Source organism: Schistocerca cancellata, chromosome 1, assembly GCF_023864275.1.
Source record: "Schistocerca cancellata isolate TAMUIC-IGC-003103 chromosome 1, iqSchCanc2.1, whole genome shotgun sequence".
In the NCBI taxonomy this organism is placed as follows: domain Eukaryota; kingdom Metazoa; phylum Arthropoda; class Insecta; order Orthoptera; family Acrididae; genus Schistocerca; species Schistocerca cancellata.
Window position 1 is genome coordinate 1,254,918,819 of NC_064626.1, and position 26,232 is coordinate 1,254,945,050.

General features: G+C 45.7%; 1 protein-coding gene across 1 annotated transcript in view; it reads right to left on the reverse strand.

The window, feature by feature from the left end:
* Nucleotides 1-26,232, reverse strand: part of LOC126143911 (Down syndrome cell adhesion molecule-like protein Dscam2) — a 493,502-nt gene that overhangs the window by 366,846 nt on the left and 100,424 nt on the right. Inside the window, exon 2 of the mRNA XM_049915460.1 lies at nt 13,340-13,541. Coding sequence (XP_049771417.1) covers nt 13,340-13,541 — 202 coding nt within the window. The remainder of the gene's footprint in view (nt 1-13,339; nt 13,542-26,232) is intronic.

The window sequence follows — 26,232 nt, forward strand, 5'->3', positions numbered from 1 at the left end:
ATTTGCTGGGAAGTGGCGGTGCGGTCCCCTACGGCGCTGCGTAGGATCCTACGGTCTTGGCGTGCATCCGTGCGTCGCTGCGGTCCGGTCCCAGGTTGACGGGCACGTGCACCTTCCGCCGACCACTGGCGACAACATCGATGTACTGTGGAGACCTCACGCCACACGTGTTGAGCAATTCGGCGGTACGTCCACCCGGCCTCCCGCATGCCCACTATACGCCCTCGCTCAAAGTCCGTCAACTGCACATACGGTTCACGTCCACGCTGTCGCGGCATGCTACCAGCGTTAAAGACTGCGATGGAGCTCCGTATGCCACGGCAAACTGGCTGACACTGACGACGGCGGTGCAGAAATGCTGCGCAGCTAGCGCCATTCGACGGCCAACACCGCGGTTCCTGGTGTGTCCGCTGTGCCGTGCGTGTGATCATTGCTTGTACAGCTCTCTCGCAGTGTCCGGAGCAAGTATGGTGGGTCTGACACACCGGTGTCAATGTGTTCTTTTTTCCATTTCCAGGAGTGTATTTGTCACGATTTCCAAGCAACAAAATAAGTACATCTTAAAATAGTTGATCTTGTGCTTTATAATACTGTATTTGAAATGTTTTATTTGGTTATGCAGGTGTGGCAGTACTGTAAGAGATGCTGTCTGGAAACAATGAATTTTTGTGATGATGAGTGAACTCATTTGTGATACTAATGTTTCAGTATGATCGTAATTACTATGCATACATTGCGTATTTCTTGTCTAGTGGGATAATAATTTTGCTAAATTATACCTAACTCGATAACCAATAAACACTAACACCTCTGAAGGACTAAGCCTTAGGTTCTTCCGACAGTTACCCGCAAGACAGTACGAGATGCAGTGTATGATGGCGTGATATGTGATCAGGAAGACACCAGTCCTTCCAGCCATTATTACCAGCACATGAATCCTGTCAGTGTCGCTGTTTCTTTATTCAGACATCTCCTCAGTTGGACTGACAAGCTGAGTGATTACCGTTGCAGACCTCCCAACCTCAGAAAAAAATCTGAGGAGCTCACAGACATCAAATTCAAGTCTTTCCGCACCGATGGCAGCGACGCTGACCACTTTTTGAGAGGTACCGGGAATCGATCCGGAGTCTTTCAGCATCGCAGGCAGCGGTAATAACTATTTCTCCCATCACAGATATTGTGGTGTCACCGCCAGACACCACACTTGCTAGGTGGTAGCCTTTAAATCGGCCGCGGTCCGCTAGTATACGACGGACCCTCGTGTCGCCACTGTCAGTGATTGCAGACCGAGCGCCGCCACACGGCAGGTCTAGAGAGACGTCCTAGCACTCGCCCCAGTTGTACAGCCGACGTTAATAGCAATGGTTCACTGACAAATTACGCTCTCATTTGCCGAGCCGATAGTTAGCCTAGCCTTCAGCTATGTCATTTGCTACGACCTAGCAAGGCGCCGTATTCAATTGATATTTATCTTGTGAAGCATGTACAGTCAAGAGAGATGTTCACCAATTGTGGATTAAAGTTAAGTATTCTACCAGTTACCTCCTGTTTTGCTAGTCTTATTTCTCTGACCTGTTCCAGACCTCACGCCAGCCTGCGTGAGCTTAAACGCGTGCCTTTCGGCTTCCTCCAAACCCCGTGAATTGGCTCCTGCCAATTCACAACAGATATCACATAAAATAGTTACAATAATGACGAGGAGGAAAATTTACTGTACAATTTGAACAAGAAAAATATCACTGCAATTTTTCGACTTATGAAAGTACCGTATTTTTTTTTATAAGTTAGTGGACTCATATGGTCCTAGCAATAGCAAACATAATAAAACTACGGCATAGAATGAAACCTGTGTCACAGCGTTGTATTTTATTTGTAAACAATAAAAAACAGATTACACTCAAGCTGAGGCTGCCCTTTCGATAGTGCAACTTAGGAACGACGACTACTCGAAAGCATTAGACTATAATCGAAGTCTGATCTCAGCTGTCCAGTTCGTGGGGCGGGGGGGGGGGGGGGGGAAGGGTGGCACGCATCGAATACACTACTTAAGTAATTGGCAAAACTGTGAACTCTGACGATATCTGGAATAGTACTGCAACTGATCCTGTAGTTCCGATAAGAAAGTCCGAAAATCAAGCATGTCTTTGAGACCGTCTAGAAAAAGAAAGTACACGGGAAATCCTTTGATCCATTTCATAACATGTTTCTTTGACTGGGAAAAGTAGGTCTGCACCTGCCGATGGAGCATTCCGCGCTCGATCGTGTGAGGCGCCACTCGGAAGTAGATGGCAAGCTTCTTCTGAATTACAAGACACGTACCTGCGGAAGGTCTATATCACAGGCGACGTTCATCTGTGTCTGTCGCACGACACTGCACACTGTATGCACACTGGGGAATCAGCTAGAGCAATGTTGTGCAGTCTGTATCTTGTCGGAAACTTTTCTCTGAGCACGAAGTACCTGTTGGCGGGGGTGTCTGTAGTGAAATAAGTTCAGAGAACCTCTCGCCACACATCAGGTCACACCATACCTGGGTACCGTCCCACAACCACGTTACAAGGGCGATTCGTCATCAACAGGCCACGCGCCGTAGGTACCCTGCTAAGGGGGAAATTCATGTGCACGTACTGTAGCTATAAACGAGAAAGAATCTTTTAATGTGGGGAAGAGCGCACGCGTGATGTGAGCGAGTTCAACAGGAGACGGGGCAGGCAGGCAGGACGTAATCCTCAGTTCATCAATAAGGAGACCAGTGAAACTATGTCGATGATGGGTCCACATCTTGAGCATGGTGTTGATGTAATGGTCCGTCACAAGCGCTCGCTGTTGATGTATCCCACCCCTCCACGAGGGAGGGGGGGGGAGGGGGAGGGCAGCGTATCATACACTCCTGGAAATTGAAATAAGAACACCGTGAATTCATTGTCCCAGGAAGGGGAAACTTTATTGACACATTCATGGGGTCAGATACATCACATGATCACACTGACAGAACCACAGGCACATAGACACAGGCAACAGAGCATGCACAATGTCGGCACTAGTACAGTGTATATCCACCTTTCGCAGCAATGCAGGCTGCTATTCTCCCATGGAGACGATCGTAGAGATGCTGGATGTAGTCCTGTGGAACGGCTTGCCATGCCATTTCCACCTGGCGCCTCAGTTGGACCAGCGTTCGTGCTGGACGTGCAGACCGCGTGAGACGACGCTTCATCCAGTCCCAAACATGCTCAATGGGGGACAGATCCGGAGATCTTGCTGGCCAGGGTAGTTGACTTACACCTTCTAGAGCACGTTGGGTGGCACGGGATACATGCGGACGTGCATTGTCCTGTTGGAACAGCAAGTTCCCTTGCCGGTCTAGGAATGGCAGAACGATGGGTTCGATGACGGTTTGGATGTACCGTGCACTATTCAGTGTCCCCTCGACGATCACCAGTGGTGTACGGCCAGTGTAGGAGATCGCTCCCCACACCATGATGCCGGGTGTTGGCCCTGTGTGCCTCGGTCGTATGCAGTCCTGATTGTGGCGCTCACCTGCACGGCGCCAAACACGCATACGACCATCATTGGCACCAAGGCAGAAGCGACTCTCATCGCTGAAGACGACACGTCTCCATTCGTCCCTCCATTCACGCCTGTCGCGACACCACTGGAGGCGGGCTGCACGATGTTGGGGCGTGAGCGGAAGACGGCCTAACGGTGTGCGGGACCGTAGCCCAGCTTCATGGAGACGGTTGCGAATGGTCCTCGCCGATACCCCAGGAGCAACAGTGTCCCTAATTTGCTGGGAAGTGGCGGTGCGGTCCCCTACGGCACTGCGTAGGATCCTACGGTCTTGGCGTGCATCCGTGCGTCGCTGCGGTCCGGTCCCAGGTCGACGGGCACGTGCACCTTCCGCCGACCACTGGCGACAACATCGATGTACTGTGGAGACCTCACGCCCCACGTGTTGAGCAATTCGGCGGTACGTCCACCCGGCCTCCCGCATGCCCACTATACGCCCTCGCTCAAAGTCCGTCAACTGCACGTACGGTTCACGTCCACGCTTTCGCGGCATGCTACCAGTGTTAAAGACTGCGATGGAGCTCCGTATGCCACGGCAAACTGGCTGACACTGACGGCGGCGGTGCACAAATGCTGCGCAGCTAGCGCCATTCGACGGCCAACACCGCGGTTCCTGGTGTGTCCGCTGTGTCGTGCGTGTGATCATTGCTTGTACAGCCCTCTCGCAGTGTCCGGAGCAAGTATGGTGGTTCTGACACACCGGTGTCAATGTGTTCTTTTTTCCATTTCCAGGAGTGTATCTTGAAGAGAAGTCCACTACTAACGAAGTAAACAAAGATAGGTAGGATCTGCGCCAAATGAAGTATACGGGACGCCACGTGAGGTTTAATAAAGGCGAGCATTTGGAAAATATCGAAAAGTATTCAGCTATGGAGCCGGTCTGCAACCAAAGAAAGGCCGGCAAGTATAGGAATACAAATTCATCGGTCAGTCATCAGTTGGTCTTACTATTTTTTGAGGTACCTATTGGCTATTTTAAGTCGCTTTGGAAGCACGGAGGAAGGAATGGGCAGATCACCACTAATAGTCTCATGCCTAGTAAAACACTACGTTGTGAAAACCAATTGTCGGCTTGAGGATAGATTTAACTTACTTAGAAAAGGGGGGTAGGCGTGTAGATGTCATTAGAAAAGATGGAGCACCATGAACGGTTACTGATGAAGATTGTAAAAGCGTAGAGAAGGCCTTTTTTCTAGCAAGATGCCAAATGTCTGATGATCGTGGCCCTTATTTACAATAATTCTACTCTGCAAACAATTGTGAAGTGAATAGCAGGCGGTTTTTGACACTGATTACATATTAGAGATTTTTCGCGTTCCAAGCACGTAAGGAGCGCAGGTAGAAAGATTACTTGCTTGCCTCTGTGCACTCTTTAATTACTCTAATCTTCCCTTAGCACTGTTTCTAAAAACTTTGTAAGTTCCGGGATAGTTGGCGTCTAACTTGAAACGTCTGACAGTTCAGGTGTTGCAGCATCTCAGTAAAGCTCTCAAATGAATAAAACTGTGACCAGTCTCCGTGCCCTTCGTTATATATATTCAAAATCTGCTGTTAATCCTATTTAATATGAATCGTACACAATTAATATTTTGGCGTGGGTCTCATGATTGTTTTGTAAGCCATCTTCTATTCGGACCCGTATCCTACCAATGAACCTAAATCTACCAACTGGTTTATCTGCAACTGACCGTAATTCGGCATTTCATTTCACGTCTCCTTAAACGGTTACATCAACGTATTTGCGGGAGTTGACTGATTCCACTTGTGACTCAGTGTTTGTGACATCACAGAACACTATATTTTTTTGCAGTTTTGATACGCAAAATTTACATCGCTTCGTGTTGTACTCTTCAATCTGAAGACTAGTTTGATGCAGCTCTTCATGTTAGCCTATCCTGTGCAAACCACTTCGTCGCTACTGAACTATTGCATCCCACATCCATATGAACCTTCTTAATGTAAACAAGTTTTGGTCTCCGCTACAAATTTTGCCCCCCCCCTCCCTCCCCCGCTTCCACACTTTCCTCAATTACCAAATTAACACTTTGATGACCAAACCAGAGTGTAGGTCGGGTCACAAAATGTGATCAAAAGACCGCTCCCTAGTATATCTCGGGCCACGATATTCGCGCATCGCTCGAAAACTGGATTTACTTTGGATGAGAACAATGTGCCGACGTCTCGCTACCTGTCCCTTCACGGTGCTGCCTTCTGTTGTCAATTTCTAGAACTACTTCGAAAGAAACAGTAGCGAACATAAGAGCTGTTACAAAATTGTTAAGGCTTTCGTGGCCACTTGTTGACGAACTGCCTATTGGCTTCTGTCTCGGGTTCTTCGGCCGACGTTCATCTAATGATTTTTCTGACGTTTCGCCAGCACGAGTGGCTGGCATTGTCAAAGCTTCACCCTCCATTGCCGGTGGTGAAATGGAGGCGAGCGTTCGCGCGCCAGGTACATATAGTCTGCGGCCGCGAGCTCGCCTCCAGTTCACCACCGGCAATGGAGGGCGAAGCTTTGACAATGCTAGCCACTCGTGCTGGCGAAACGTCAGAAAAATCATTAGATGAACGTCGGCCAAAGAACCCGAGACAGAAGGCAATAGGCAGTTCGTCATAAGAGCTGTTGTCGCGACTGAGCCAAAGTGCGCTTGCTTCGTCGTGCGTTTCACGTTTAAACTCTTTAGATTTTGCAGTTTCTTGTAATTATGCTACAAATATGTCACGCTTGTTGAGTGAGGAAGAAATTTTAGAAGCTCAAGAGGAAGAAGCCAATGATTCTGTATCGGAGAAAGAAGTATCTTATCGGGAAGATACTTAAGAAAATTCATACTCAGGTAAGCTGCAGCGTGCTACAACATTTGTTCGCCAACATTGTTGCTACAGATAGTATTGCTGCAATTACAATTTCTTTCAGTTTTACTTTCCTTAATCTCGCCTTTTTTGCAAATGAACCTCACAATGAAGCAGCGCCCAACACGGGTTTCCAAGGTCTGTTTCGAGACGACGAGATACTTCACTGGCAACACAAGCAGGAGAGAAACCAACTGTTATTGCCCTGAGTCCAACATACAAACGCCAATTACGTGTAAAATTGCTCACGAACCAACCTCGCACTTTTTTTGAAGAATGATTATACCTTTTCCATCATTATTGTAGAATTTTTAATCTATCAAATAACTAAAATAAATATGAAAAATAAACCTCGAAGTTTGGTCTTTTTAAGTGTGTATTACCAAACGAAATATAACGGTCACAAATGTGCCATAAAACTTTAAATGGTGGCATAAATGGCTAGTTATTTATGCCCAACATTTTTCAAAGCTGATGGACCTCAAAGTGTTTCTATTTGTTGATGTCTGAATACCAGAGTAGATACTCTGACTAATCTTGGTTTGCTTTATTTCCAGTGTGTTTGAAGTACGCCATTTTTAAGAGGAGGTGTGGAGAAGTAATATGTTTTTAAGTTCTGTGTGCTTTACAACTCCACAAAGGTTTGACACATACGGTTCGCACACGCACCGCTCGTCGCTTGGATTTCGTTTCCGCGTCGCGGTATGTCCCCCCCATGTGGATCACCGTGGAAACCCCACAGAGCGTTCCGTGCAGCGAGCGCAGACTTCGCCGTGCAAACGTTGGCCACCGAGATATGAATTTTTAAAGAATGCGATGAATATGGATGCGTGCGGGTTGAGCCGTCCGCGGAATATTCGTCAATCTGATGCACGGGCTCTCTCCCCTCCGCAGTCTGCCAACAATAATTTAAATATGTAAACTCTCCTCGCACAGGCTGGAGTGCGACGCCGGAGGTGGGCGAGGCGCGTGTAAAAACCAAACAAACAAAAACCGTGCCAGAGCGCCGAGTCTGCAGAATCTGCCGCCAGGCTCTCGTGTAGGCGGGTATCCGGCGGCGCCACGCCAGCCTTCTCGGCCTCGCGATGTATCAGCCACCCGCTGTGTAACAACTCCGCGTCGCTCAGGCTGTATCAGGGCGCCACGCTACACTGTGTACAAACACTGCGCTGGCTTCCCTTTTGTGCGACAGTCATTTGTTTTAAACTAATTTGTCCGAATACGTTTCGCGGCAGCCGTGGCGGCGCTGTGTTGCCAGATTCAAATGTTTCAAATGGCTGAGCACTATGGGACTTAACATCTAAGGTCATCAGTCCCCTAGAACTTAGAACTACTTAAACCTAACTAACCTAAGGACATCACGCACGCCCATGCCCGAGGCAGGATCCGAACCTGCGACCGTAGCGGTCACGCGGGCGTAGACTGTAGCGCCTAGAACCGCTCGGCCCCTCCGGCCGGATGTGTTGCCAGACTTTTAGATACACTACTGGCCATTAAAATTGCTACACCAAGTAAAAAATGCAGATGATAAACGGGTATTCATTGGACAAATATATTATACTAGAACTGATATGTTTGATTACATTTTCACGCAATTTGGGCGCACAGATCCTGAGAAATCAGTACCCAGAACAACCACCTCTGGCCTTGATATGCCTGGGCATTGAGTCAAACAGAGCTTGGATGGCGTGTACAGGTACTGCTGCCCATGCAGCTTCAACACGATATCACAGTTCAGCAAGAGTAGTGACTGGCGTATTGTGACGAGCCAGTTGCTCGGCCACCATTGACCAGACGTTTTCAATTGGTGAGAGATCTGGAGAATGTGCTGGCCAGGGCAGCAGTCGAACATTTTCTGTATCCAGGAATGCCCGTACAGGACCTGCAACATGCGGTCGTGCTTTATCCTGCTGGAATGTAGAGTTTTGCAGGGATCTAATGAAGGGGAGAGCCACGGGTCGTAACACATCTGAAATGTAACGTCCACTGTTTAGAGTGCCGTCAATGCGAACAAGAGGTGACCGAGACGTGTAAGCAATGGAACCCCATACCATCACGCCGGGTGATACGCCAGTATGGCGATGACGAATACACGTTTCCAATGTGCGTTCACCGCGATGTCGTCAAACACGGATGCGACCATCATGATGCTGTAAACAGAACCTGGATTCACCCGAAACAAATGAAGTTTTGCCATTCGTGCATCCAGGTTCGTCGTTGAGTACACCATCGCGGGCACTCCTGTCTGTTATGCAGCGTCAAGGGTAACCGCAGCCACGGTCTCCGAGCAGATAGTCCATGCTGCTGGAAACATCGTTGAACCGTTCGTGCAGATGGTTGTTGTCTTGCAAACGTCCCCATCTGTTGACTCAGGGATCGAGACGTGGCTGCACGATCCATTACAGCCATGCGGATAAGATGCCTGTCATCTCGACTGCTAGTGATACGAGGCCGTTGGGATCCAGCACGGCGTTCCGTATTACGCTCCTGAACCCACCGATTCCATGTTCTGCTAACAGTCATTGGATCTCGACCAACGCGAGCAGCAATGTCGCGATTCGGTAAACCGCAATCGCGATAGACTACAATCCGACCTTTATCAAAGTCAGAAACGTGATGGTACGCATTTCTCCTCCTTACACGAGGCATCACAACAACGTTTCACCAGAGAACGCTGGTCAACTGCTGTTTGCGTATGAGAAATCGGTTGGAAACTTTCCTCTGTCAGCACGTTGTAGGTGTCGCCACCGGCGCCAACCTTATGTCAATGCTCTGAAAAGCTAATCATCTGCCATGCACTTCTTGTCGGTTTCATTTCGCGTGTGTATCACGTCATCTTCGTAGTGTAGCAATTCTAGTGGGCAGTAGTGTAGTAACATCTGCGTCTAAATTCAGCAGTGCCGTAATTGAAGACATGGTATCTCAGGGAACTGACGTTTTGTAATTGTAATGAATGAAGGCTCTTTTTGGGTCACTTGATACGTTTTACTAGACTATTCGATTTATACCTACCTCGCCAGTCCAAAAAGTTCCGAGACTGGAATACAAGCATGTGAAATTGTCAGAAAAAGTCCTCCTTTGGGATGCTGTTCAACTGGCGCGTCACATCGGCTTGAATGAAGGTTGTTTCGTCAAAGAGTTGACCCTTAACGTGAATTTCTGCGCTTTGTCGTTGATTCGTATTGCTACCACCAGATATCGTCACCCGTTACGATTTTTTCCCCAGAACAGCCCGCATTTCGCATTTCAATCAAGGAATAGAAGGCAGGACTAAAATCAGACTCAGACTTTTTTGTTTTGTTTGAAGGCCGGAGTATGCTGCAGGTCTTCCTCAAATCGATCCAACAAATAAAATAAGAGAAATGAATGCTGTATGACAAGGCTGATCGTCATGTGACGTAAAATCTCAACAGTGGCAGTATACAATCTTTTTTTTTTTTTTGTCATCAGTCTCCTGACAGGCTTGATGCGGCCCACCACGAATTCCTCTCCTGTGTCAGCCTCTTCATCTCAGAATAGCACTCGTAATATACTTCCTCAATTATTCACTGGATGTATTCCAATCTCCGTCTACCTGTATATTTTTTGCTCTCTATCGCTCCTTCTGGCACCATGGAAGTTGTTCTGCGATGTCTTGACAGGCGTCGTATCATCCTGTCCCTTCCTTATCAGTGTTTTCTATATGTTCATTTCTTAGCCATGCTTAAATTCTCCTCTGTTCCGGATTTCCCACAGCCCACGTTTCACTACCACACAATGCTTTGCCGGAAACTAACTTTTCAGAAATTTCTTCCTCAAATTAAAGACTATGTTTGATACTAGTAGACTTCTCTTGGCCAGGAAAGTCCTTTTTGCCAGTGCTGGTCTGCTCTTTATGTCCTTCTTTCTCCCTCCGTCATTCGTTATTTTGCTGCCTAGGTAGAAGAATTCCTTAACTTTATCTATTTCGTGATCACCAATCCTAATGTTAAATTTCTCGCTATTCTCATTTCTGATACTTCTCATTACTTTCGTCATTTTGAGATTTACTCTCAGTTCATATTCTATACTCATTAGTCTGTTCGTTATATTCAGTAAGTTCTGTAATTTTTCGGCACTTTGAGTGAGAATAGCGATTTCATCAGCGAATCTTGTCATCGATGTCCTTCTACATTCAATTTTCATTCCATTCTTGAACTTGTCTTTTATTTCCATCGTTGCTTCTTCGATGCATAGATTAAACAGTAGGAGCAAAAGACTACATGCCTGTCTTAGACGCTTTTTCATCTGAGCACTTCGTTCTTGGTCTTCCACTCTTATTGTTCCCCCTTGGCACTTGTACGTATTGTATAATACCCATTATTGCCTACAGCTGACTACTATTTTTCTCATAATTTCGAGCATATTGTACCATTTGACACTTTCGAGTGCTTTTTCAAGGTCGACGAAACCTAAGAATGCGTCTTGATTTTTCTTTAGTCTTGTTTCAATTATCAATAGCAACGTGGGAACAGCCTTTAGGTTTCCTAACGCCAAAATGATCGTCATGCAACACATGCTCAATTTTCTTTTCCACTCTTCTGTATATCATTCTTGTCAACAACTTGGATGCATTAGCTGTTAAGCTGATTGTGCAATAATTCTCGTATTTGTCGGCTCTTGTAATCTTCGGAACTATGTGGATGAAGCATACATGTGCACACCACCGTGAATAGTCGTTTAGTTGACATTCCTCGGAGTGATTTTAGAAATCCTGACACAATGTTATCTATCCCTTCTGCCTTATTTGATTTTGTGACTGCCAAAGCTCTTTAAATTCTGATTCTAGTACTAGAACCCCAATCTCTTCTATATCTACTTCTGTTTCTAATGATCGACACCTGTTTCTTCTTCTACCACGTCATCAGTACGAATTAAAAAATCGTAAAGCAATACAAACAAGATTACTGAGAAGCGCAGATTCAGATAAAACTATGGAATTTGGGAAAATGTAGCTGTAAGGAAACGTATGCACATATTATCACATTGCTGACAACTTACTCCAGCGCACTCGTAAAATAAGAGCCTTCTTCGTAAGTAGTTAAAATTTTAAAGTAAAACACTAACCAAAATAAAGGTGAAAAATCATATTTAAACTACACGGTCCCGTAACATTAATGTGACCACCGCCTACGTCTGACGTCAGCATGCAGTAACCTCTCACAGAAGCCAGGTGGCTGCAAGAGTAGGGGCTGGGAGGGGGGCGGGGAGAGCGCAGGGGGCGAGTGGGGACTCTGCGAACATTGCAGTCGTTTTCTGTGTAAACAGAGCGATTTATCTGCCGTCTAAAAGGGCATGATCGATGACTTTCGGGCCAAGGATGAATTACACTACTGACCATTAAAATATCTACAACAAAAAGAAATGCAGATGATAAACGAGTATTCATTGGACAAATATATAATACTAGAACTGACATATGATTACATTTTCACGCAATTTGGGTGCATAGATCCTGAGAAAGCAGTACCCAGAACAACGACGTCTGGCCGTAATAACGGCCTTGATACGCCGGGGCATTGAGTCAAACAGAGCTTGGATGGCGTGTACAGGTACAGCTGCCCATGCAGCTTCAACACGATACCACAGTTCATCAAGAGTACTGACTGGCGTATTGTCACGAGCCAGTTGCTCGGCCACCATTGACCAGATGTTTTCAATTGGTGAGAGATCTGGAGAATGTGCTGGCCAGGGCAGCAGTCGAACATTTTCTGTATCCAGAAAGGCCCGTACAGGGCCTGCAACATGCGGTCGTGCATTATCCTACTGAACTGTAGGGTTTCGCAGGGATCGAATGAAGGGTAGAGCCACGGGTCGTAACACATCTGAAATGTAACGTCCACTGTTCATAGTGCCGTCAATGCGAACAAGAGGTGACCGAGACGTCTAACCAATGGCACCCCATACCATCACGCCGGGTTATACGTTAGTATGGCGATGACGAATACACGCTTCCAATGTGCGTTCACCGCGATGTCGCCAAACACGAATGCGACCATCATTATGCTGTAAACAGAACCTGGATTCATCCGAAAAAATGACGTTTTGCCATTTGTGCACCCAGGTTTCTTCGTTGAGTACACCATCGCAGGCGCTCCTGTCTGTGATGCAGCGTCAAGGGTAACCGCAGCCATGGTCTCCGAGTTGATAGTCCGTGCTGCTGCGAACGTCGTCGAACTGTTCGCGCAAATGGTTGTTGTCTTGCAAACGGCCCCAATCTGTTGAGTCCGGGGTCGCGACGTGGCTTCACGATCCTTTGCAGCCATGCGGGTAAGATGCCTGTCATCTCGATTGCTAGTGATACGAGGCCGTTGTGATCCTCCTGTACCGACCGATTCCATATTTTGCTAACAGTCATTGGATCTCGACCAACGCGAGCAGCACTGTAGCGATACGATAAACCGCATTCGCGATAGGCTACAATCCGACCTTTATCAAAGTCGGAAACGTGACGGTACGCATTTCTCCTCCTTACACGAGGCATCACAATAACGTTTGTCCAGACAATGCCGGTCAACTGCTGTTTGTGTATGAGTAATCGTTTGGAAACTTTCCTCATGTCAGCACTTGTAGGTGTCACCACCGGCCCCGACCTTGTGTGAATGCTCTGAAAAGCTAATAATTTGCATATCACAGCATCTTCTTCCTGTCGGTTTAATTTCGCGTCTGTAGCACATCTTCGTGGTGTAGCAATTTTAATGGCCAGTAGTGTAGAATTGGACGACAGCCGGTGCGTAACCTATTAGGGTTCATTAGCGATCCAGAGCTGAAAAATGATGTGTTCAAGGGAGACACACGTACTAAGGGGACTGGTAGCGTTCACTGCAAAAGGCATCATCGAGACCACTCCAAGAATTTCTTGTTTGACGGTACCATAACAGATGAATGTCGGGCGACGTACCAGCAGGTGCGGCGTGACGTGTACTTGCAGCGGCGCTGTGACCTGCAGCGAGGCGTGCACCCGCTGCTCCCCGAACGCGTTGTTTACTCGACACTCCCACCTGCCGGCGTCCTCGGGCCGCGCCCCGCGGATGTGCAGCGCCTCCTGCGACGCCCAGACGCGGCCGGAAGAAGACACCGGCGTCCCGGACTCGTGCCACCACCTGCAACAAGTGGACGGAGGTTTAGGGCTGTTCGTTCTGCATCCAGTCTCCGTGCGTCGCAAGAAGGAGCTTGCGTCTATGCGCTAGCCTCATTTTCGTGATGTACGCACGCGTCATTGCACAAGCACTGAGACAGGAGGACGCACCGATTATTGCAAAGTTGGAGATGCCTGCTTTGCGTGCAGGTGGATTCACATTCGACCATCTCAGATTTTGCACAAGTTTTGGTTCAAATTTTTTCGTGTGGAGATTTGATACACTATCAAAGGAACATACACTATGCGATCAAAAGTATCTGGACTGCCCTCAAAAACATACATTTTTCGTATTAGGTGTATTGTTCTGCCACCAGCTGCCAGGTACTCCATGTCAGTGACCTCAGTAGTCATTAGACATCGTGAGAAAGCAGAATGGGGCCCTCAGCACAACTCACGGACTTCGGACCCTGTCAGGTGACTGGGGGTCACTTGCGTCATACGTCTGTACGCGAGCCGCGCGGAATTAGCCGAGTGGCCTGAGGCGCTGCAGTCATGGACTGTGCGGCTGGTCCCGGCGGAGGTTCGAGTCTCCCTCGGGCATGGGTGTGTGTGTTTGTCCTTAGGATAATTTAGTTTCAGTAGTGTGTAAGCTCAGGGACTTATGATCTTAGCAGTGAAGTCCCATAAGGTTTCACACACATTTGAACATTTTTTTGTCTGTACGCGAGATTTCCACACTCCTGAACATTCCTAGGTCCATGATGATGTGATAGTGAAGTGGAAACATGAAGGGACACGTACAAAACAAAAGCGTACAGGCCGACCTCATTTGTTGACTGACAGAGACCGCCGACAGTTGAAGATGGTCGTAATGTGTAATAGGCAACATCTATCCAGATCATCAAACAGGAATTCCAAACTGCATAAGGATCCACTGCAAGTACTATGACAGTTAGCAGGGAGGTAAGTAAAAAAAACTTGGATTTCATGGTAGAGCAGCTGCTCATAAGCTAAACATCACGCCGGTAAATGCCAAACGACACCTCACTTGGTGTAAGGAGCATAAATATTGGACGATTGAAGAGTGGAAAAACCTTGTGACGAATCACGGTACACAACGTGGCGACCCGATGGCACGATGTGAGTACGGCGAATGCCCGTGGAAAAGTCATCTGCCAGCACAGGCCTACATTGATGTTTTAGGCACCTTCTTGCTTCCCACTGTTGAAGAGCAATTCGGGGATGGCGATTGCATCTTTCAACACGATCAAGCTCCTGTTCCTAATGCAAGGCCTGTGGCGGGGTGGTTACAGACAATAACATCCCTGTTAAGGACTGGCCTGCACAGAGTCCTGACCTGAACCCTACAGGATGCCTTTGGGATGTTTTGGAACGCCGGCTTCGTGCCAGGCCTCACCAACCGACATCGATACCTCTCCTCAGTGCAGCACTCCGTGAAGAATGAGCTGCCATTCCCCAAGAAACCTTCCAGTACCTGAGTCAATGTGTGCCTGCGAGAGTGGATGCTGTCATCAAGGCTACGGGTGGGCGAACACCATATTGAATTTCAGCATTACCGATGGAGGGCGCCACGAACTTGTAAGTCATTTTCAGCCAGGAGCCTGGATACTTTTCATCACATAGTGTACGTAGATCTGCAAACTTTTAATACTCTGGGAGTAAAAGCCTTTTATGTGAAAGGCAACAAAATGGCGCGACAACATTTAAAATATTTTTGTCGAATACAAAGAGCTGTATTTCAGTGAATAATTGTGGTAGTGCTGCAAAGCTTGGTACTATGGTTCAGCAGTGTGCATTATGTACATTCTGAAAGTTCTGTGAGCATTTGATTCATTATTTTCGATCTAAGTTGCCAAAAAAGTTGGCTGTGTGAAAATGTCTGCCAAGTTTAAATAGCTTGATCTTGTCCATATTTGCTTTAAGGAGGACTTCTTTCTTAACCTTATCTCGTAGCTTGTTTATAAAATGTGCAAGTTTTATTTCTATTCGGTATGTAAGTTGTGAGATAGATAGGGGTGAGTTTCGTAGGAAATAAATCTGTTGCAAAAATAAGTGACCTCCAAATCCTTGTATCTGGAAAGGGACGCTTGATTAATGTTTGCTTTGACCACCGTATGAAATAGCACTCTTTTTCCTCCGTAAAATATCAGATTCAAGGGATTGATTTTCTTCTTGAACATCTACAACCATCCACAGAAATTTCCATTGAAAGTTTAGCAAACCAGCACACAATATTTGAACAAAATCTGAGATTGCTGACAGGGAGTCACCTCTAAAACTAGGCCAATTGAAAGGAATGATCCAGTAACTATGGGCTTGACACCGAGTGTACATTATCACCAATCGCGCCATAGTCGCACCAAAATTTTTATAGACGTTTATTAATACGGTTTCGAGAAAATCTTTATGCCATAAATGGCTAATTCCATGTTAACTGGCTACACAGCAGCGCCTGATTGCAAGCGTGCTAAGATGTACATATTCAACATGTGTGTTCAAGTAGTCTACGAGGTATTTCCATTTTTGGTAACAACGACAAATTATTTTTGGCTTATTGCATTCTAACTGTTGTATATTTACAAATGTTGGGACGATGTGTTTGTACTCAGGTATGTGAACGTCATTTACGCATTAATCCATTTCTGATTGCTTTACTTTGTAAGTTTAGTGTTCCATTTCTGATTGCTTTACTTTGTAAGTTTAGTGTATTTTGTGTGACAAGATGCTTCTGTCTTATTGTTAGTGGCTCAGAAGATGGACATCATCAGGCTGATATTAATTATCCTGAAATAAGATATTGTGGTCGGCAATGCTTTAAATATATAATAAGAGATTATTATAATCAGTAGTTATTTTTTGTTGTTGCAACTGATGTGGAAATCGAAGAAAGAAGTAATTGAATACCCTTAGCGTCGAGTGAGTGTGGTTGAAGAGATAAAGATGGAAAGCAGTGTACTCCTTGAAAATTTTATTCGTATGTGGCGAGTGTTTCCAAAATAATAATTCATTGTAAAGTACGAAACAAATCAGCTACGTACTTGACATTTAGTTGAGGCACCTAGATTTCTTGCTAAAAGCATTAATCCCTCAGATTCATTTTTCGGTTCAAGGTATCTACGCATCGATAAGTGCTATCGTCGCAGAAGTTTCGGAGCCTATTATGACATCCGTGTTTAATTATGTAACCTAAGTTAACAACCAGGTAACCTTTTTATGTAGGTAACAATTTTATCAGGCTTATTCCGAAAACAAAGATAACATTCGTTGATGCTTTTGATTTAAACCGTTAGAACAGGGAACACGCAAATACTTTTGTTTTATAACACGCAACAGCTTAAAGTTAAGTGTGTGTGTGTGTGTGTGTGTGTGTGTGTGTGTGTGTGTGTTGAGATGAACTGTCTCTCGTGACAGTAAATTGGTGTAAGAAAGTATCAAAGAATTCGATCAAGGAAATGTAAAATACATTACATTACAGCATCTTAACCGGAGGAGAAACTTGTATATATTCGGCGAGAAACAAAGCTGCAGTTAGCTTTTTAGGTGTTCCAAGACGACCAAAAATCCACACAAATGGCTCGTTGATGATGATTGTGGTGTCACCGCCAGACACCACACTTGCTAGGTGGTAGCCTTTAAATCTGCCGCGGTCCGGTAGTATACGTCGGACCCGCGTGTCGCCACTGTCAGTGATTGCAGACCGAGCGCCACCACACGGCAGGTCTAGAGAGACGTCCTAGCACTCGCCCCAGTTGTACAGCCGACTTTGCTAGCGAAGCTACACTGACAAATACGCTCTCATTTGCCGAGACGATAGTTAGCACAGCCTTCAGCTACGTCATTTGCTACGACCTAGCAAGGCGCCATTACCAGTTTATATTGAGATTATCATTCATGTATCAACAATAGCGATGTTCTCCAATTACGGATTAAAGTTAAGTATTACATCAACTTCGTACTTTATTTATTAGACTCAACTCCTTTAATTGTTCCAGACCTCACGCCAGTCTGCGTGAGCTTAAACGCGTGCATTTCGGCCTCCTCTAGCAACACGGTGTTGGCTCTTCTGCCAACACATCAATGATGATGTTGGTTCGTGGGGTGCTCGACATCCTGGTTGTCAGCGCCCGTACAAGTTCCAATCTTTCCATTTTCAGTCTCGCTGCTACCCGAATGACGATGGAATGATGATGAGGTGATGAGGACCACACAAACACCCAGTCTCCGGGCGGCGAAAATCCGACTCGGTCGGGAATCGAACCGGGGATCTCGTGATGAAGAGGCAGCAACGCTAGCCACTAGAAAATGGTTCGTTAGCTAATCGCTTCCACTTGCTTGTTTCTTTAGTTTCTGCAGACTCGAGGTGATCCATGCTACAGAGGCTTGAAAAACAGATACTGCTGAATGACACACCAATTTTTTTGACACAAATTATTGGTGAAATAAAGGAAAAGTACTGAAAACGAGCAATCATTGTTCATCGTGAAGATCTCAGCTTCAGTCCAGCACGCCAAATAATTAAGTGGTCGGCGGAGATAAACATCGATTTAATGTCTGATTGCCCGTATTCGCCTGATTTACAGCTTAGTGCATTCTTCTTATTCCTTCGCATCAAACAAATAATGTGTGAACAGCGTTTTCATTGTCTTAAGAAGCAGTTGAATCAGTCCAAAACCATATTATTGAGGTATCAATATCAAAGGGAAAAAGTTTTCCCATGAAATGGTTCGAATGCACGCAGAACAGTAAAGACTTCATGAGTGAATAATTTGAGAAACTGTAACATCATTTGTAGCAAAAATATATTTCTCTGTCATTGATTTTGCAAAAATTTAAAATATATGAGCATAAGATCCATTGTGTTAAAGAAACCTTCAATCATTAGACTAACAAATATTCGATTTTTACAAGAGGAACCTAAATGTTATCGCATGAAACTTTTATTCATGAAAATCTATGAGGGCAGACCTACAAGCAGTGGAGTGATCCATTTGGCGTGTGTCCTCGTGGACTGTATCATTTCAGTCTCGGTCCAAATTAGGTGGAAAGAAAACTCACAACGCGTCACACACCAAGCAACGATCACCACCAGTTTACAACGGTCTGTGACGGCGAAGCGTGAAGCGTTTCAGTAAGCGACAGTTGCTATCAGCATGGAGGAATTAATTAATTTAGCTGCCACTGCTGTTTGCGTTGGTGCAGGATCTTTGGAAAAAAGTGCCACATACCCTACCGGAGGCAGTATTGGTCAAAACTAGGAGGAAGGTTCCTATAATGATATGCCTAGAAACCAATATCTGTTGAGGTATGTGCCGTTAAAGATTATCTATTCGCAGCCTGCACTTTATTTGCAGATGTTGCTGGATTCACAAGAGATGATACACGAAATTACCACAAAATCTAGATGCAAATCCTCGAGTACCCATAGAGGTGAGGCATCAGAAACTGTTCATTATCAATGTGTGGACAGAAGTTGTCTGTGACAGATTCATGGGGCCATACACTTGACTAGGCGCGGCTCGTGGTTTCAGTGCTGGGGAAGGCTGCGACATTTCTAAATCGGAACTAAACCTAGACCTCAGGCGATGCTACAGATCAGTCTGTCAACATGGCCAAGATTCAGGATTTTCATTTCTAAACTTCAGGCGTTTCACGTTTTGTGCACCCAATCCGCGGTGTTTATCAGATCCCGTGACGAAATCGTGATGTTTCCATGACGTCACGATCTTGTGCTGCGATTGGCTGACATGAGCAACCTGAGCAATCGCCATGGTAAATAACAGACCACATTTGTCGCATTTACACTTGTGCATTTCTAAAATATGCAGTTTCAGTAGTATAGCGCACACTACCACTCAGCCGCATTGTACAGTGCTCTGTTAAAATTTTGTGTATATCCTTGCCTGGATTTACACTGTTTCTGTTCTTGATTCATGTTCACATGGAATATGCGAGCACCAAGTTCCTTCACGTTTATCCTAACGGCATGTTCCAAAATTTTACCTGATAAATTGCACACTGAATTCGTATGATGTTGATTTCGACCTCGGGGCATGCTGCTGTTATTCGCAAGAACACAAAAGTCACTAAACTGTCGCATAATTCACTCACAGAAAGAAACTTGCTAATAGGGCACGTTGCCCGCTGTCAGCAAGCAAGGAAACTAAAGTAACGGGACATATTTCGCGCAATGGGTATAATTCGCGCGCTCTTTTCCTGTAATCATTCGTGAAACTCTCGCTAGATGGTGATACTTATGTTACCGTACTCTAGTGAACTCTGGCGAGAGATTCCACGGTGTATAGAATAACCAATGGCAGATCCAAAAAAGCTGCGTGAAACACTAGCAAAACAATAATACTAAACGTGGATTAAAGACGTATAAAAGCGTGATAGAGATATACAGAGACAGGTATGAAACTTTCTGGCAGATTAAAACTATGTGCCGGACCGAGACTCAAACTCGGGACCTTTGCCTTTCGCGGGCAAGTGCTCTACCAACTGAGCTACCCAAGCACGACTCACGCCCCGTCCTCATAGATTTACTTCTGCCAGTACGTCGTCTCCTACCTTCCAGTTGGTAGAGCACTTGCCCGCGAAAGGCAAAGGTCCCGAGTTCGAGTCTCGGTCCGCTACACAGTTTTAATCTGCCAGGAAGTTTCATATCAGCGCACATTCCACTGCAGAGTGAAAATCTCATTCTGGATACAGAGACAGGTATTCGATAGCAAAGTTTCAGCAATTCTGTTAATTTCCTTTTGATGTAAGCAGCGGAACGTGAAAATTGTGTGGAGGTTCGTAGGACACCCTTAGGCTGAAACACCAGAGCCTACAGGACGATCATAAGAAAGTACTCCGAGGAAACCAAGGCCTCAAATCTCTGCTACGTAGAGCTAAACGGGATTTCAAGGCGCAGCCTTAAGACTAGGTACTATCTCTTCGAAAAACATCACGTGACATCACATATCAATAGTTCCATAATCTTCCTGGCAGATTAAAACTGTGTGCCCGACCGAGACTCGAACTCAGGTTCGAGTCTCGGTCGGGCACACAGTTTTAATCCGCCAGGAAGTTTCATATCAGCGCACACTCCGCTGCAGAGTGAAAATCTCATTCTAGTTCCATTATCGTTGACCGGCATTATTTAAACCCTTGTGGGACATATGCGAAATGCGTTATGATAATTTTAATTCTGTATAAGTTACTGAGAATTTTATCTTAATATATATTTCCATTAAGTACAATGGAAGGTGATTCCTTCAAGCCTCTACACATACCGCTTCTTTATGTCATTGTTTTCCACATGTTCTCCGCTCCGATTCTGGTGACAGCCAGCATACCTGAATTATGCTCGAAGCGAAAATAATAGTGCTATCGAAATTAGTTGCTGAATAAGCTAAAGTCATCCTGCAGCTTTCCTGTTTAGTACTCATGCTACAACAGCCAGACGGACACCCCTTCTAGCACCTTTGTATTCCGGGTTGCATAAGTTGCATAACCCGCAGGCGAGGCCGTTAGCAGTCAGACGCACATTGGGACGTGGAAGATGAAGGGCGGGGCAGGACAGCTGGCGAAGGAGATACTTGGCGACACAGAGAGTGGGCACATTGGAAGGCAATTTCCTTTATCGTGCCCACCCCGCGAGGGCGCGTGATCTTTACGCCTTCCGTAATCTTCGTGCCGCTCGCGCAGTAAACTGTGTTTCGGAAACTGCGCGGCGCAGGCGGAAGCAGCCATCGTGCTTCCCTTCCCTGTCCTCCGCCTCAATTTGCTCTGTTGTATTTACACTCACGAGTCACAAAAACCTTCGCTACGCTGTCCTGCCTTACTCTTCGCCGGCTGGTTCCTGATGTGCACCTGGCCTTACAGAGCCTTAATGAGATCGCCTACAGCGGATGGTCTACATTTCCACACCTACTACGGATGCCAGTCAGAGACTACAATGATATCACGTAGTCAGGAGAGCCAATGATCGAGGAGAGCGTTATCTCGGACAGAAGCAACCATTAATGTGGATTTGATGTCGCAATCCGCACAGCCTTATAACTTGCGGCCCGGGGGCTGCGGAGACTGTTGCAATTGTATCCGAATGGAGTTGCAGTGGCAGTTACTAGGTCCCCAGCAAGTGCTGTGGACTGTTGAGAGGCGCCATACTGGAATACGCCGTATTAGTAAATAGATTTGTTATTGGAACCACCACACCAATAGTGCAGCATCAACGATTGAGAGCCGGCCGCGGTGGTCTAGCGGTTCTGGCGCTGCAGTCCGGAACCGCGCGACTGCTACGGTCGCAGGTTCGAATCCTGCCTCGGGCATGGATGTGTGTGATGTCCTTAGGTTAGTTAGGTTTAAGTAGTTCTAAGTTCTAGGGGACTGATGACCACAGCTGTTAAGTCCCATAGTGCTCAGAGCCATTTGAACCACTTGAATTTGAGCTCTGATTTTTGGGCGCGTAAGCAATTGTAGCCAGCTTATAAAATGTGAACTTTAACAGTGGGGAAGATGTTTTCAAGTATGTTTTGTGTTGTGAAGTGATGTTTTGTGTGTTACGTGATATTGAAGCAAAAGCAATAAAAAGGAAGTGTAACTTAAATTCTGAGTGCTGATTATTTTTTTACATCTCCATTGTCCTGCAAAAGTGTAATCTTCAAGAATGGTTTGTGAAGCACATCTATAAAACTTTAGAATATAGCAGAATAACACCTAGGCCTCTTTGCATCCGAGCTTGGAATCATCACCACCTAGATTTTCGACGATTGAGCCATGATTTTACAATGAGACCAGCGTGGGAAACACGAAAAGATGAGTGCCTAGTTTATTCATTATTACATGAAATGACTTTTATTAACTGTGCTCTAATGACACCTGCCACATAATAACTTTGTTGTTGCCCGAAAATGCAGTATTTAGCAGCGTGAGCAACACCACAATCATTATTAAATTTTTGACCTTTGTTGTGGTAGGGTTGTTAGATCCTCCAGAAGACTATCTATAGTGACGGAGCAATTAAGTTGGGCGGAGCCCTCAAAGTACTGCTCGTTAAACGGAGGCACAATTCGAAGTACATCGTGTTGACTGGTCTGTTTCGTACTGCTGCCAAACTCAGCTATCTAACTATTGTGACACTATAGTTGGGTGATGAAGTGTTCTTGGTTTCACTACGTGTACGAATGAGTTTGATTAATAATAGTATTTGTACTTATACTTAAATGCACTTTTGAATAAGAGACATCATTGAGCCGTTCCCTCCTTCCTCTGGCACATCGCCTGAGGGGGTCACGGTGCTTAGCGTGCGATAGCTGGCAGCTTTCGGAGGAGAGAGGACGTACGGGCAGTTGGTGGTAGGTGACCCGCGTGGACGGCCATGTTTCGCGAGGGTATTCAAAGCTGCCTCACGCACACTAGACTCTTGGCTGCTAGTATGTGCCGGTTGTTTGCTATTTATTTTGCTGCCCGCAAGGTTGCACCGGCGAGATTGCCTCCTGGCAGGGGGACACTCACCATTTGACAGTTTGAATCTGCCTGTGGTCGCGTGTGTGTGTTTACCGTTAAATGGTAAATTGTCAACTTGATCTGCAAGTTCGCATCTTGCGGATTCATGTCGTGGCTTTCTTGTAGTGGTCCCCGAATTTTCCTGTTGTTGTTAACGTGCACCGTTGAAGGAGAATTTGTTTAACGGCAAGCCACAAGAAGAGCCTTTCGACAGAGCGCCGTTGAGTGTTCAATCAGCTTAAGGCTGAAAATACTGTTATTACCAAATGTTTTACAGCCACTAGCACTTGTACTCTGTGCCTGTGACTTGACTGATTACATAGTTTTAGGTTTTTAATATATATTGTGGCTTAAGCCTCCTTCATGTATGTATAAGTTGGGTCGCAGCAGGTCTGGCGACAGACTATTAGCGTTGCCAGCAAAGATAACATAGATATACATACATACATACAGGGTGTTTCAAAAATGACCGGTATATTTGAAACGGCAATAAAAACTAAACGAGCAGCGATAGAAATACACCGTTTGTTGCAATATGCTTGGGACAACAGTACATTTTCAGGCAGACAAACTTTCGAAATTACAGTAGTTACAATTGTCAACAACAGATGGCGCTGTGGTCTGGGAAACTCTATAGTACGATATTTTCCACATTTCCACCATGCGTAGCAATAATATGGCGTAGTCTCTGAATGAAATTACCCGAAACCTTTGACAACGTGTCTGGCGGAATGGCTTCACATGCAGATGAGATGTACTGCTTCAGCTGTTCAATTGTTTCTGGATTCTGGCGGTACACCTGGTCTTTCAAGTGTCCCCACAGAAAGAAGTCACAGGGGTTCATGTCTGGCGAATAGGGAGGCCAATCCACGCCGCCTCCTATATGTTTCGGATAGCCCAAAGCAATCACACGATCATCGAAATATTCATTCAGGAAATTAAAGACGTCGGCCGTGCGATGTGGCCGGGCACCATCTTGCATAAACCACGAGGTGTTCGCAGTGTCGTCTAAGGCAGTTTGTACCGCCACAAATTCACGAAGAATGTCCAGATAGCGTGATGCAGTAATCGTTTCGGATCTGAAAAATGGGCCAATGATTCCTTTGGAAGAAATGGCGGCCCAGACCAGTACTTTTTGAGGATGCAGGGACGATGGGACTGCAACATGGGGCCTTTCGGTTCCCCATATGCGCCAGTTCTGTTTATTGACGAAGCCATCCAGGTAAAAATAAGCTTCGTCAGTAAACCAAATGCTGCCCACATGCATATCGCCGTCATCAATCCTGTGCACTATATCGTTAGCGAATGTCTCTCGTGCAGCAATGGTAGCGGCGCTGAGGGGTTGCCACGTTTCAATTTTGTATGGATAGAGGTGTAAACTCTGGCGCATGAGACGATACGTGGACGTTGGCGTCATTTGGACTGCAGCTGCAACACGGCGAACGGAAACCCGAGGCCGCTGTCGGATCACCTGCTGCACTAGCTGCGCGTTGCCCTCTGTGGTTGCCGTACGCGGTCGCCCTACCTTTCCGGCACGTTCATCCGTCACGTTCCCAGTCCGTTGAAATTTTTCAAACAGATCCTTTATTGTATCACTTTTCGGTCCTTTGGTTACATTAAACCTCCGTTGAAAACTTCGTCTTGTTGCAACAACACTGTGTTCTAGGCGGTGGAATTCCAACACCAGAAAAATCCTCTGTTCTAAGGAATAAACCATGTTGTCTGCAGCACACTTGCACGTTGTGAACAGCATACACTTACAGCAGAAAGACGACGTACAGAATGGCGCACCCACAGACGGCGTTGTCTTCTATATCTTTCACATCACTTGCAGCGCCATCTGTTGTTGAAAATTGTAACTACTGTAATTTCGAAAGTTTGTCCGCCTGAAAATGTACTGTTGTCCCAAGCATATTGCAACAAACGGTGTATTTCTATCGCTGCTCGTTTAGTTTTTATTGCCGTTTCAAATATACCGGTCATTTTTGAAACACACACACACACACACACACACACACACACACACATATATATATATATATATATATATATATATATATATATATATATATATATATATATATATATTAAACTCCCTTATTTTTTATGTATTTATATGCTGGGTCGCAGCAGGTCTGGGGACTAAGTATTACTGTTGTGAGTAACACCTGCTATTTGTTGCTTCAACGATTATCTTGTTGTAGTCCTTAACTATGCCTGTTAATATTTAAAAGGTAAAATAATTCTGGGCATTGGCATTTAATAGTCTGACCCGCAGCAGGTTTACCTGGTAGGTTCAAAAATGGCTCCGAGCACTATGGGACTTAACATCTATGGTCATCAGTCCCCTAGAACTTAGAACTACTTAAACCTAACTAACCTAAGGACATCACACAACACCCAGCCATCACGAGGCAGAGAAAATCCCTGACCCCGCCGGGAATCGAACCCGGTAACCAGGGCGTGGGAAGCGAGAACGCTACCGCACGACCACGAGATGCGGGCTTACCTGGTAGCTTACGACCACCAGCTGTAGTATTCTGGGCTTGTTGCTTGGTTGATTACATTTTTCTAGTTTTATGTACATACGTACTGTTTAAATACAAATGTTTGGTGGCAACAGGTATGAGAATTAACCTATCATTATTGAGAATTGTGCCCCGGTTGTTGGTTTGATTGCGTAGTGACCATAGTTTTGGTATATCCTTTTATATACATTCTTCCGGGTTAAGGTTTGGGAAGACAAGAAACGTCTGTATTTATGACCATTGCAGGGCCGAAATTGGTATCCGATGTTCCGCACCGAACCGTGACCTTGTACCCTGTACCCTGGGCTCGTATTTTGGTTGAGAGGGTTGCCTACTCTGAGCCGCGCCACACTCTATCTCTGTCGGAGCCTGTATTGCTCGATCCTCCGGAATTTGGCCTAGTCTTCCCGCTCCCATTCCTACTTCACGATAAATCCAGGCTTGAGTAGGACCAAATTAATCACGACAAAAGCTTGATAAATGATTTAAATGCCAGTTTTCTTCTACTCTAAGTGTTGTGTTACAAAAGGCTTAACTAATTTAATGTTCCTTGCTACAAATAAGTACCACGTTTGAAGACGACCGTCTGTGTATTGCGCATTCATGAACACTTGCCACTTGCGTGTCAAAATTTATACCAAAGCATCTGATCGGTACGAGTCGCTCAGCCCGTTA